This window comes from Rhinolophus ferrumequinum, chromosome 16 (genome assembly GCF_004115265.2).
Source record: "Rhinolophus ferrumequinum isolate MPI-CBG mRhiFer1 chromosome 16, mRhiFer1_v1.p, whole genome shotgun sequence".
Classification (NCBI taxonomy): domain Eukaryota; kingdom Metazoa; phylum Chordata; class Mammalia; order Chiroptera; family Rhinolophidae; genus Rhinolophus; species Rhinolophus ferrumequinum.
This window is the reverse complement of record NC_046299.1, coordinates 31,791,067-31,804,132: the sequence shown is the minus strand read 5'-3', so window position 1 is coordinate 31,804,132 and position 13,066 is coordinate 31,791,067. Positions and strand designations below refer to the sequence as shown.

General features: G+C 40.8%; 1 protein-coding gene across 3 annotated transcripts in view; it reads right to left on the bottom strand.

Moving 5' to 3' along the window:
• The window catches only part of PANK1 (pantothenate kinase 1), a 47,545-nt gene that overhangs the window by 18,244 nt on the left and 16,235 nt on the right, over positions 1-13,066 (bottom strand). For all 3 annotated transcript variants that reach the window (XM_033131030.1, XM_033131029.1, XM_033131031.1), the window contains exon 2: positions 2,478-2,830. In XM_033131030.1, coding sequence (XP_032986921.1) covers positions 2,478-2,830 — 353 coding nt within the window. The remainder of the gene's footprint in view (positions 1-2,477; positions 2,831-13,066) is intronic.

Genomic DNA, 13,066 nt, shown 5'->3' with positions numbered 1-13,066 from the left:
CAATGCGATCAAGAGATGCAATAAACATAAAATGTGTGAGGCTGCTTCCGGCCTCACGTAGCTTACTGTTTTACAGCAGACTTATTTTTTTTATATAAGTAGAAAGAGCACACTCTAAAATAATAATAAAAAGTACAGTAAATACATAAACCAGTGGCATGGTTGTTTATTATCATTATCAAATATTACGTACTGTACATAATTAATTGTACGTGCTATACTTTTGTATGACTGGCAGTGCAGTAGGTTTGTTTACCTACTACATCACCACAAACATGTGAGTACTGAATTGCACTATGACGTCACTAGGACTCTTTCAGCTCCATTATAATCTTACGGGACCACCGTCATATATGCCATCCCTTGTTGACCAAAACGGTGTGATGTGGCGCATGACTGTATTTTCCAAACAGCCTAGCCAGGTGGCGCGTACACCTATGAAAGAAAGTATATGGGCTGCCTTCTGTTTTCATGCTTAGTCTTGGCCAAAGAGAAGACAGAATTGAAGAAGACAGATCTCTTCCTGTAGCCTGTTTGTCTGTGCGCTAAGTGATGTGCCCTTATCCTTCCAAAGCCTGTGAGGATGAATAGGTTTTATCATCGTCTTCCCTAAGCATTCATTCATTTACTCACTCACAACAAGGTATTCCTCATGTTCCTTCTGTACACCAAGTACTGGAGAGAACAAAACAGCTTTTACTAATTACATTCTAGTTTTCCCCTTTTGCTAATTATATTCTAGTGCCGGGAAATGATCAATCACCAAATAAGCTCGTGAATGTAGAACACAGCAAATGGCAGTAAGTGGAGAAAACGTGGGGCAAGGGAGACCGGGAGTGAGTGCTAGGCTGGTCTTTGTGTGATGAAGTAACAGCGGAGCAGGGACCCAGAGAAGTAATACAGCAAACCAGGCCTGTATCCGGGGAAGAGCATTTTAGGCAGAGGACACAGTAAGGGTTAAGCCTGTAGGTGTGCTTTAGGTGACCTACTGCCACCTTTTTCAGATGATGAAAGTGAGGCAGGGACGAGGGACATGTCTTACCCAAAGTCACCCAGCTAGTTAAATGCAAGAAAGAGGCCTACAATTCAAGGCTTTTTCAATTATGAACTGAAACTTAATTTTCATGCCTCTGGAGCTCAACCTTCTCAGTTTCAACACTCTTGGATCATTGGGCCCCTTTGGCGGGAAAAAGAGCCCACGAATCATTTAAGTACGAGGCGGCATCAAATTCTACTGCTGAGTAGGGAAAGGGGACACAGAGGAAAAAAGCCAAGACCTAAATCTAGTCAGTCTCATTTAGGGTACTGTGCTAGCACTCCACTGCCAGCTCTCCTAGAAACTACTCAGTATAATCAATGAAGTAAATGTTACCTTTGAGTCTACAAATAAAATGTTCATTTATAGCTTAATACCATCAATAACACATCGATTCATTAATTTACCCATTAATGACAGACTTTATGACACGTCCGGATTGCATGAGTTCCATGACAAAATGCCAGTGATTTGTACTCTGGGCTCTGAGAAAACGTAGTCTACATCTTACCTCACTATACTTTCAACTTTCTGGCAAGACTAATCCCAAAGTCTTCCAACCCTCCCTTCTCCTATATTCAGTCACTTCTATTAATCTAGTTTCTTTTCTTTTCTCCACCTATAATTTTACTTTACTCTTACCTTATTCCCCGTGACATGAGGCTCAATAAAGATGAGCAAATGGCAACACGTCGCTATTAAGAGATTGCTCAATAAAGAGAAAGTTTGGACTCTACGTGTCTCATGCATATCTTCCATTTAGCAAAATTTGTCAAATCTAAATGAGCAACACAGAGTTGGAATGCACTACCGGGCAGAATACAGCATTACTTTATTATGTGGAACCATACTTCCTAAATTGTGTTCATTAATAAAGAAATTCATCTATAAATAATATAAAGGTTTTTTGTTGGAGAACTTCGGAGTCATCCTCAAAAACAAGAAAGACACAGTGCAAACGGTTTGACAGAACTCACAATTTGTACTAAGAGTTCTAGAAAGGCTTTTCTGAGGGCCTCAGACTATGTATCTATAAGACTGGGACAGTGATCATGCTTTTCATAAAACTGTAGTAAGTGTCTATGGAAAACGCTGACTAAAATACTTTGGAAGGGGGTTTGTCATCTTGTCTTTAGCGTACTGTACAACAGTAATTGTAACGAAAATGATAACTATGAGAATAATATTTATTGAGCACTAAGTGCCAGGTATACAATATCTCATTTAATCCTTCATGTAAGAGCCCTATGAGGTAGGAACTATCCATGTAGGTGAGGAAACTGAGGCACAGAGAGGTGAATCAACTTGTCTCAATTCCCAAGGCTACTTAGTAGTAGTTTAGTTTTCCGGTATGAGATGCTATGATTAGGGACATGTGAAAGGTTTTCTATCTTTCACTGAGAGGTGGTTTTGTTGTTTTAACAAGGGCAAACCCACATACCATTCGGAAGTCCTCTTCGAACTTGAAAGCCCCGCCTCCTGTGGCACAGAGCGTAGTGTGAAGGCTGGAGAAGTTCTTCTCGCTGCCCATCTGAATGAACGTGTGCATAGCACTGCTGGGGAAGCGGATGAAATGCAGGTTCCCTTTGCGCCCACACATGGTCAAGTTTTTCAGTTCCAGGTGGACATCCCGGATCCCAGTTTTCCCATAAGCAATATTAGAAGTCAAATACTTCCTGATGCTCTTCAGGTTCTCCACTTCCTCTTGTTCCTCTTCGGCTGTAATATCCTTAGGTTCGAAGTAGACCAATTTAACCAACGTGCCACCGATATCCATGCCAAACCATGGGAATGCTAGAGGACAGAAAGACAGTGTTGCTGAATTCTATACAGGCAAAGAAAGGTTTTTAATATTCAGTAAGGAAATGCAGTGGTGTCACATCTGTATGGGCACTGAACATTCAGTTTCCCTGAATTCAACTATATGTGCCCAAAAGAGAAGACAGACCAGGAGAAATTCACAATTTAAATGGTGCTCATGATTCTGCCCACACTCTAGTCAATAAGAGTCGGCCCTAGGATTGAGTATGAGGTGAGAAATAGGATTCTGTAGTTCCCTAAAGCACTCTCAGCTCCCAGGTGCTTCCCAGGGCTCAAGAATCTCACCAAGTTGGGTGCAGTTCCGATACTTACAGAATACATATTTTGCATACACAATGGCTCCTAAACGCTAACCATTTTATCACAATCTTGACTAAAGAAACCGTGACCTGTTCCAATGCCATAGGAAAAACTGGCTTTGCTAGGTGTACCCATAGGCGATGTATTGATCTCTTAAGCTTCACAATGCCTTCCTAGGATATTTTCAATGATAATTTTCACAGCATTCAATTTTTGTCTCCATGAGCTGACTTTATAAGACATGACTCCACTGCTTCACTCTACAGAACAAATAGGAAGCAGAAAGGGAGAAAAAGTGGGCTATGAGAGATGATGGGCAGACATGATGGTGGCAGAATTCTAAAATGAACAGCTCCTGTTACATCTAATTTCTTCATTAAGCAGAGACACTTTGTCCATCTCAAACAGCCTACCTAGAAGTCCCCAACCCAGCTGCATGTTATAATAGAATTGCCTTTAACATTCTAATATCTGGTCTCCTCTCCCACAGATTCTGATTTAATACAGGGGTGAGACCTGGACATGAGTATTTCTTAAAAAGTTCTCCAGTGGTTACCACCTATAGGCTTGGGAACTACTAAACCAGAAGAACCACAGCCACTGACAGGCAAGCCCACAAGTAAGCACAGCTCCTCACCAGGTCGGCAACAAGAAGGCATGCCTCTAGATAAAGATACGTAATATATGTATCTCACAGATGACGTTTCTTGGTCCATGCTCTAAAATGGTATACATCACACAAACACAGCAGGTCCTCCAATAACGTCGTTTCCTTATAATATTGATGGGATGCCATAGGAGCTTAACACTTGTCTGTGTCAATTAGCCTATGGTAAATTGGTTTTGTTATATGTCACTTTGCTTAAAGTCACAGAACCTACCGACATTACATGAGGACTTAGTGTGTGTGTGTGTGTGTGTGTGTGTGTGTGTGTGTGTGTGTGTGTGTATTTTTTTGTCTTAATCGGCTGGAGATGTTTGTCTATGACAAAATGAATCTCCATAGTAATTATTTTTATTGTTATTAGGAGAATGGGCTGAGCTCCCTGAACAGGCTGACTTTATTTAGAGGCAACCTGGAAAGTTACTGCTGTGCTGTTAAATGAACACAGAGTAAACCCAAATGAGTACCCAAAATCTGGAGTCTCCCATTTCCTTCCCTCAGCAGACTCCATTCCCTCAGCAGACTCCAGCGGCTAAACCTGAAACTGTAATATGAAAACTGAGTGTAAAGACACGGGGAGCTAAATTGACCTCTTTCAAAAGTTTAATTACTCAGCCCTAGAAAACATCCATATGAGTAAGCCCTGGTCAAATTGTGCATATTTTATACCTAGTGATTACATTGCCAGGCACATAAATGGGACCTAGAGTTCTTTGTTCTCAGCAGCCCTACTACTTAGCCCTCTACATTGATATGCTGGGGACGGAGGGTGTGAGGGAAGGGAGGAGGAAGATTCTCTGTGCACAGATTCTTCTTTCCTGTGTGTTACTGCACATGTGACACTGTGTGTCACATCATTTAGCTTAGCTGCTCCACACTTGGTAAGCAGTAACTTGAACAGTATGGAAAAATAAAATCCCAAACTGCCAAAAGATTAAGATCAACAAATTCAACTGATAAGACCAAGGTAACAAATATCCTATTATCTTTGTGGAAGTTTGCAAAGCAAATCCCACACAGCCCAGTATCGGTTGGGAAGCTTGCTTGTCCTAGCAGAAGATCACAGAAAACTGGAAACAGTTCATCCCTAGTAGTCAATTCAGCTCATAGATGATGTTTCTTGGTCCATTCTCCAAACCTCACTGTCCCATCAGCATGGCACACAGTGTAGGTACGTCCCTGAATCAGGATTCAGAACAACTGCTTTCCAGAAGCAACCAGCTCACTATTACTCCCTCCACCTCTCTGGATCTCAATTCCATTATCTGTGAAAGGTAGATTGCATTAGAAGTATTGCCAGTTCCCTCCCTACTATAAAGTTTCTATAGATTCTTTAAAAATACCAAAAAAAAAAACCAAAACCCACAACCCTTTACTCCTTCTTAAACCAGATGTAATTTCTAAAAATTTCTAGAATATTCAGAAGGATGTTCATCAGGAGACCAGGTTCTAATCATATAGGCTGACCATAGCCCCAATTTTAAACTTCACTGAATTACTACTCTATGGCATGTCAACAGGTGATTAGGCCACGCAATCAGTGTTGCAGTTATAATTCATTCTTATCAAAGTAGGGTAGACACTTACACCTGGACAGGATGCAGGAAGGGTATTCTGGAACATTGCTAGGATAACAACTTTGGAAAGACTGACAACATCTATTAAAATCAAAAGTACACATACATTTTTAACCCAGCTAGCTAATCCCTCTTCAGAACCATATGCAGCACCCTTTAGAATGGCCAATTAAAAACAAACAAAAACTGGAAACAAAAGTGCATGCCCTTTAACAAGGGAACTGTTCAATAAAGTATATGACTTCCAAACAATGGAATGTTGGGCAGCCATTAAAAAGAATGAATGAGACCCATACTAGCTGCCTGGAGAAATAGCCCCAATTCTCTGTTAATGAGAAAAGCAAAAGGTTCCTAGAAGTATAAATAATTTATTTACCCTATTTGGTCTGAAAAGAAATGAGGTAAGGAAGAGGGAGGAAGAGAGGAAGAAAAGGGAGAAGGGACAAAGGATGGGGTAAAGGATGGAAAGAAGACCCTTACACATTTATATGAGCCAATAGAAATGTATAGAAACCCACCCCTCCAGGTTGTTACTATTGTTAAGGGGTGGCAGGATGAGCAGGTTGTATAGGTACCATGTTTCCCCGAAAATAAGACCTAGCCAGACCATCAGCTCTAATGCATCTTTTGGAGCAAAAATTAACGTAAGACCTGGTATTATAAGACATGGTATGGTAACGGTATGGTATAAGACTGGGTCTTATATTAATTTTTGCTTCAAAACACACATTAGAGCTGATGGTCAGGCTAGGTCTTATTCTCGGGAAAACACAGTAGCAGCTAGAAATCAGGGAAGGAGATGGAGAAAATTCTACACTTAGAACTTGCAGTACATGCTGCCGAGGTAAAAAATAAGAATTCAGTGATAAAGAAAAATAGGAGCATCTCAGCACAGAATGGGCAGAATAAGCAGTGTGAAATCCAGACAATAATCTAGTTCTGGACCATAAATCCAGCATTCACCCAGCCACAGCTGTCACCAGCCCTCTAGGATGAAGAGTCACTACATGGCCTTTTAGCTGGTAGGATATTGTACAGGCAACTGGAAAGTCTCATACTTTAAAAACACGACAGGGGACATCTAAACATTTTATAGGGTATTTGGAATCCTGGTTTCTTCTTCCTGCTTCACCTCCTGCTCCTTTTTGAGCCGTTTCAAAGCTTTGCTGGCAACTCAACAAAAGAGTAAGAAACAGGGTAGAGTTTTGAAAATTCAGTTAAATATTATATTAGCAATTTTAGTTAAAGTAAAAGGGGATAGGATTGGAATACTGTATTAAAAAGTGGTAGAAATTGTTTTCACTTACCTATTTTCCTTTCTTAATTTGAATGCTCTTGTATTCACATTTTAATGCTTTTATAAGACTTTCGTACATTGAATGTAGGTTTTGTTTTTGTTTTTTATCATCCTGTTATCAAGGTCTACCTAAATCTATACTTCCCATACACAAGCTGTGGATGGAGATAGAAGAGAAGGCCAAGGAAGAACATCCCAATGGAGCTATCATTCATGACTCGTTTTTTTCTTTAATCCAGGATATCCAGATGCTCTGATAAATTTAGCTAAACCACTGGTAAGAGTCTGTTCCGTGTCTGCCTGAAGTGATAGTGGTTCTAGATACCGAATATTTGCATTCACCCTTTACTCCTTCTTAAACCAGATGTAATTTTTAAAAATCTCTAGACTATTCAGAAGGATGTTCATCAGGAGACCAGGTTCAAACTGCACGAGAAGACTTGCACAAACAAGTAAACTGGTCTACTCATTCAAAATGGTTTCTACGATGAGGTGTGTAAACTAGAAGCTGATGTTCATAAAACAAGGTGCTATGGATAAGTGGCTGACTTTAGGTCCATCTTCTCTCAGCATATTCTAAAGAATGAAAGGAATTATTTCCTAAAGAAATTCTGGCACATGTGTACAAGGAGACATATTCAAATATGTTCACTGCAGCAATTTATAACAAAAAACTGGTAATGATCTAAATGTCCAACAATATGTAAATAAAAAGTGATATGCTATATGTTATGAGAATCGACTAGGTTTATAGGTCTCAAGATGGATAGAGTTCAAAAACAATGATGAAGGAAACCTCCTTTAATGGTGAGCAGAAGTGACGTGTAGGTCATCACTTCCAGGCCAGAATGTTTCCCTACAGGCATGAGACTATCCAGAGCTTTCCCACAGCAGTGGGAAGCATTCCAGGCAGTGGCTGGTCCATCAGCCTAGGTCCTGGCGTGAGGACACAGCCAATCCTCAATGCGCATACAGCATGAGCACAAAACAAACCTTCGTTCTTTAAACTGCTGAGATTTGGGAATTGTCTGTTACTGCAAATTGGCCTATTGTGACTGCTGCTGGAAATGGAGTGTTGCTTCAACAGCAACAAAAAAATGTGGCACTGGCTTAGAGGCCAGGCAGCAGGGAGTAAGGAAACAAATTCTAGCAAAGCATTTGGTAAAACCAGCACATATGAGAACTTAGAAGGCAGATGATACACCTAAAGAAGTAGTAGGTCTCATGGAACAGGTTGAAGGTCAAGTGTTAGTAGCATGTGTTGTTGACTACTGGCGACACTTTAAAAGGCATAACCCAAAAAAAGAGCGCGAGATGGGCTCAAAAAATAATGGACTGGTTTGCAAACAAAAAGGAAAGGGAATCAAGTCCATCAAGTCAGACTTGCAGGGTCGGAAAAAAGTAGCTGCTTCTCTTCCCTGATATATAAATGACAAAACTGAGAGAACCTTTGAGTAACAAAGATCAATTAGCACTTAGCTTTGGAGTGAGGTTCAGAGGAAGGGAATGGCTATTACACTCCCTCTCAACACCCTGAAAGGGTAAAGATGTCTCTAAGTAAAGATGCAGTTAAGTGGCTTCTCAGTTAATTCTTTCAATTAGAAAAGCTCAGGGGAAAATACACTAGATGTGGCTTCCCCACCAAAGCCTGACAGGTTCAAAGTAACATCAACTGCATTAATAAAGAAAGGCTGGAAGTACAAACACAAAGGCCTACAGTGAATATAAACACTATGCCAAGAACTGAGCGCTGGGCATGTGGAAATAAACTAGAGTACAACAGATAAGAAACGTAGTTCCTTTTGAAAAGAGTGGTGCTGCCAAAGAAACCAAGAGCCTGAACCTAAAATGGCTGGGAAAAGTGTTCAAGACCTGGAAGAACTCTAGAGCCCCAACTCTCTGAAGTCAGGAAGTAGCTGAGAAGGCTGCTCAGCCCCTCTTGGGGTCACATTCTCCAGTGCTCACGTAAGATGTGATGAAGGAGGCTACTGGGAAAAGCCCAGGGCTGAAGGCAGCAATGCAGTGGGGAGACCCTCCCTGAGGGAAGCATCAGGCCCCCAAAAGAACGTTCTCCACCTACCAGGCAGGAAGCCTTGACGATTTCAGAACTGCTTCAGAATTGGGAACGCCTGAGGTCCAATGAATGGGTGTGTCTCCCGTTCACCCCAACCTTTGTTTCTTCATTATATATTAATACACAATGTAGGGGTAGGGGTGAACAGCAGGTAACTTGTCATTCTTGGTTCAGGTTTCCAGATCGAGTTGATGTCAAAACAACTTGGTATCACACCCTAATTTGGAGACTACTGTGCCTCACGCAGGTGCTGTGACTGGATGGGACTCCAGGGTTGTCTCCTTTGGGAAGGGCATGACTACGTCTCACCTGCAGACGGGAGACTGGGCCACTTTGGTAATCAGAAACTCAAATTGTGGTAGTCACTGGTGCTGCTGGCCAAATATTTCTGGTTCTCTTCCTTCCACACCCATGGGATCAGACTGGAACTCCTGGCCATTTTATAATTCAGCTGGGCAATGTGCCTAATCTGGCCAGTGAATGGAGAATGGAAATGGTGTATGTCACTTCCAAACAGGAGCGCCCATGGCTGGCATGAGACCCTTCGGAACTTTTTCTCTGTTACCATGACCAGCAGAATCCAAGACAATGATTGCTCCATCATCTGAGTCACAGAGTGAAGATGAGCCAGGCTGGAGCCCCCAGCCACCCCTCAATAGACTCGTAGTGCGAATGAGAGAAATAAACCTTTGTTGTTTTAAGTCTTAGAGATTTGAGAGTTATTTGTTACTGAAGAGTGATCTCACCTATCCTGACTAATGTACCGTCCATCAAAAGCTTTGGCTGGTTTTTGTCCCCTGGAACCCTCCCTCTCCTGTAGAACCAGACCCAGGGACTGCCAGTATTGCTGATAAACATGTGGTAGCTAAGTAAGAATAAAAAGGTATGTACGTCCTGCTGCATTTCTTTCTGTCTAAAAACTTCTCTAAACACAAGCCAAGACTGGCAACCCTGGTAGTAATTAAAACCATGAAACGAATCTGTATTCCAAAAATTGTGGTAAAAATGTTTTAAAATTGCATTGGTAGTTGACGGCTCTAAAACAAAGCTTGCTTCTTAAAGACCTTTTCAGAACACTAAAATAGTCTCTAAGGGACACTTATGCTTCCTGCAGTAAATTTCAAAGGTTACAGTGAACTCCAAATAGCAAAGCTGAGGGGCAGGGGAATCAACAACCTCAGATAAGGTTTCCCAGCAGTCAAAGGAACAATTTAAAGAGTGAAGGGAGTCTGACATTAGAAAATCTACCTCCTCTTCAACAACGAGCCACACATCTTTATTAGGGGTTCCTGGTGAGACACAGATCTAGTTCCCTAACGCCTGTATTTCTTCTTGTATGTAAATTAGGCACCAAGTGCTCAAGATTAGCTCCTTTGGGCACAGGTATAACTCAGTAACCAGTTCACTGACAGGTAACAGATCTCTCAAGGTACCACCAAGCTGGAATAGACTGTCATAATAATTTGTTGTGAATAGGGAGCAGCCGGACTTAATTTCTTTGCCCACAATTTGTGAAGAGATTTGTGAAGCAAACTAATTTGTGGAAAAGATGTCTGAGGATGTGTAACCAACAGGAAAAAAGGCTTTTAAAGTACTTCGGAGATATTTTTACACTACATGAATACTAATTACATTGGAGTTGCCTAAGAACCTCCACATGTTAAAAAAACAAAACCAAACCAAAATAAAACCAAACAAAAAACTTTTATTAACTTAGAGCTAGGAGTGTAATAGAATTGTATTTCTTTAAAAATTTCCTTTCTGACAGCTAGGCTTCCCTTCACTACATCTAAATTTGGTTGACAGTAAAATGAAATTCTTTGCTAATATAGTCATAGAAACATATAACTTTATGAGGTGGAAGGGACCTTCCGTCGAGTCCAACACCCTGTTTACAGATAAGAAAATTAAGGCTTAAAAAGATCAAGGAATTGTCTAAGGTCAGTCACACTAAGTATCATCAGAGCCAATTTTCCATTTCACGAGCCAGTAAATCCCCCCTTTTGAAAGGCGAGTCTGAGTTGTCTGTCAATTACAACTGAGAGCATCCGCACAGATAGAAGATTATGGGCAAGTTTCTTTCTTGAGCCGTTTACTAAGCTGTAAAATGGTGGTGGAATAAACCGATCACCAAAGTTCTGTCTAGTTTTCACATTCTATGTCACACACACAAACACACACACAAAGCCCTCCAAAACCATATATATGCTTTTTAAAATATATATTGTTTTTGTTTTTTTTGAGGGAAGCAGACAGCGGCCCATGTGGGGATCAAACTGGCAACCTTGGTGCTACCAGCACCACGCTCTAACCAACTGAGCTGACCGGCCATCCCGAAAAAAACATATTTTTAACAGCATAAAACATGAGTTGAAAACCTAAGAACTATTTAAGAACCTTGAGGAAAGTGGTAAAATGTAATATTTACTAAAAGGGTTTCTGTAACACCGTAAAGAAACCCATAATTGTTGCACACAGAGCAATCTGCTTAACATTAAATACTCTATGCAGAGGAATTTTGAGCCATGGTTTCTTTCAAATTAATGCATACCAGATTTCTTTAGCTTGAATTTTAGTCACATGGCAATACCCAGTGTTGGCAAGGGTTACAAAGGGCAGACCCTTGCAGAGCACTGACGGGAATGTAAACTAGCACAATCTGTCCATGGGGCTATTTTTTATATATTAAAAAGCTTCAAATTGCTGTACACGTTGATACACTAGATCCACTTTACACTAAATAATTATGCATGTATTCAAAATTTTACCCGAAGTCATTGAAGTTTTACTACTAGTAATGAGAAAACTAATTTATTATCCAAAAATAAAGGGCTGGTTAAATAAATGATTACCTATTTTGTAACACAGCACTTAATGATGTCAGAGTGTTCATTCTGTATTATTAGGTGGAAAGGTCAGGTGATTAATGGTACAGTTCATATGCTTACAACTTTGTGTAAAAATTAAATGGCCATTTGTATACAGAAAACAAGACTAGAAACTTTAAGCCAAAATATTAATGGCCATTCATCCCTGGATAGTGAATTAGGGTGATTTTTTTTTTCCTTCTTCTTCTTCTTCTTCTGGCTTTACTGATGATGCTTTACAATCTTTTATAATCAATACATTTAATCTTCACAATCTGAGTTATTTTAGAATTCTCAATCAAAGCCTTCTCTCGAATGATGTGAAAGAAAAATTGTTTTAACTTGGCTTCAATGAGCAGACAGCTGATTTATAGTCATGGGAGAGAATATGCCAGCATTCCCCATCTCAACAGCTCCTCCCCTTCTCTTCATGCAATAGCCTCCCCATATCAAGTTTGTTAACCATTACACACAAGCCATCAAGAAGGACAAGGAAGGGCAGTCAGGGCGGGGCTGGAGGGGCAGGCTTGTCCCCACCCACCCCCCACTGTAGCTGGGCAGGGGAAGATAGAATTAGATCACATGATGTTGGAGTAGACCTTATCTTGGTGACTTTAAGATGCTGGTCCCATTGTTAGGTATATATGAAAAATTAAGAATCCAAGAAAGAATTGCCAGAGAATTAACAATAAGATTTTAAATGTAAGTACCCACCTTGATCCTGAAAGAAAAGAAACCAATGGCAACAGCAGCAACTGAGCAGGGTCCTGGGCATAGAAAACCCACTGCAGTCACTATAAAACATTGTATGAACCATAAGGAGGCTTTCAATCAAGAAAAGAAAGTATGTATAAGTTGTAAAGGAAGGAAGGAAGGAAAGAAGGAAGGAAGGGAGGAAGGAAGGAAAGAAGGAAGGAAGGAAGGAAGGGAAAGGAAAGGAGGTTGGGGAGGGAGGGAGGGAAGGAGGCAGGGAGGGAGGAAAAGGAAAGCATGACACCCAAGAGCAAAGTTGTTGAGCCAGTTAGACTCTTGACACCACCAGCTCTCCCTCAGGTAGGAATTTAGAGTAAGTAGGAAGAGGCTTGATTTACCCACCTACAATAATACACTATCGTCAGGGCAAAACGCTTTATGTTAAATTTGGCATTTCAAAACACACTTAAAGAGACCCAGGTATGTTTGCAGGAAAGGATCACTGTGGGAAAGGCCACACAGCCTCAGATTTTGATCAACTTTCTCCCTCTCGCCCAGACAAGGGTGGGAACAAAAGGGCTGATCATATTCTCATATTCAAGAGGGAGAAAGAGAATAGTGAGGATTCCTTTCAGGACTTCTGAGGCAAGAAATATTATCACATCAACCACAAGAACTAAAGGCTGGATTTCACCACCTCTGCATGCAAGCCCAAAGGATCTGTTAGACACAACAGG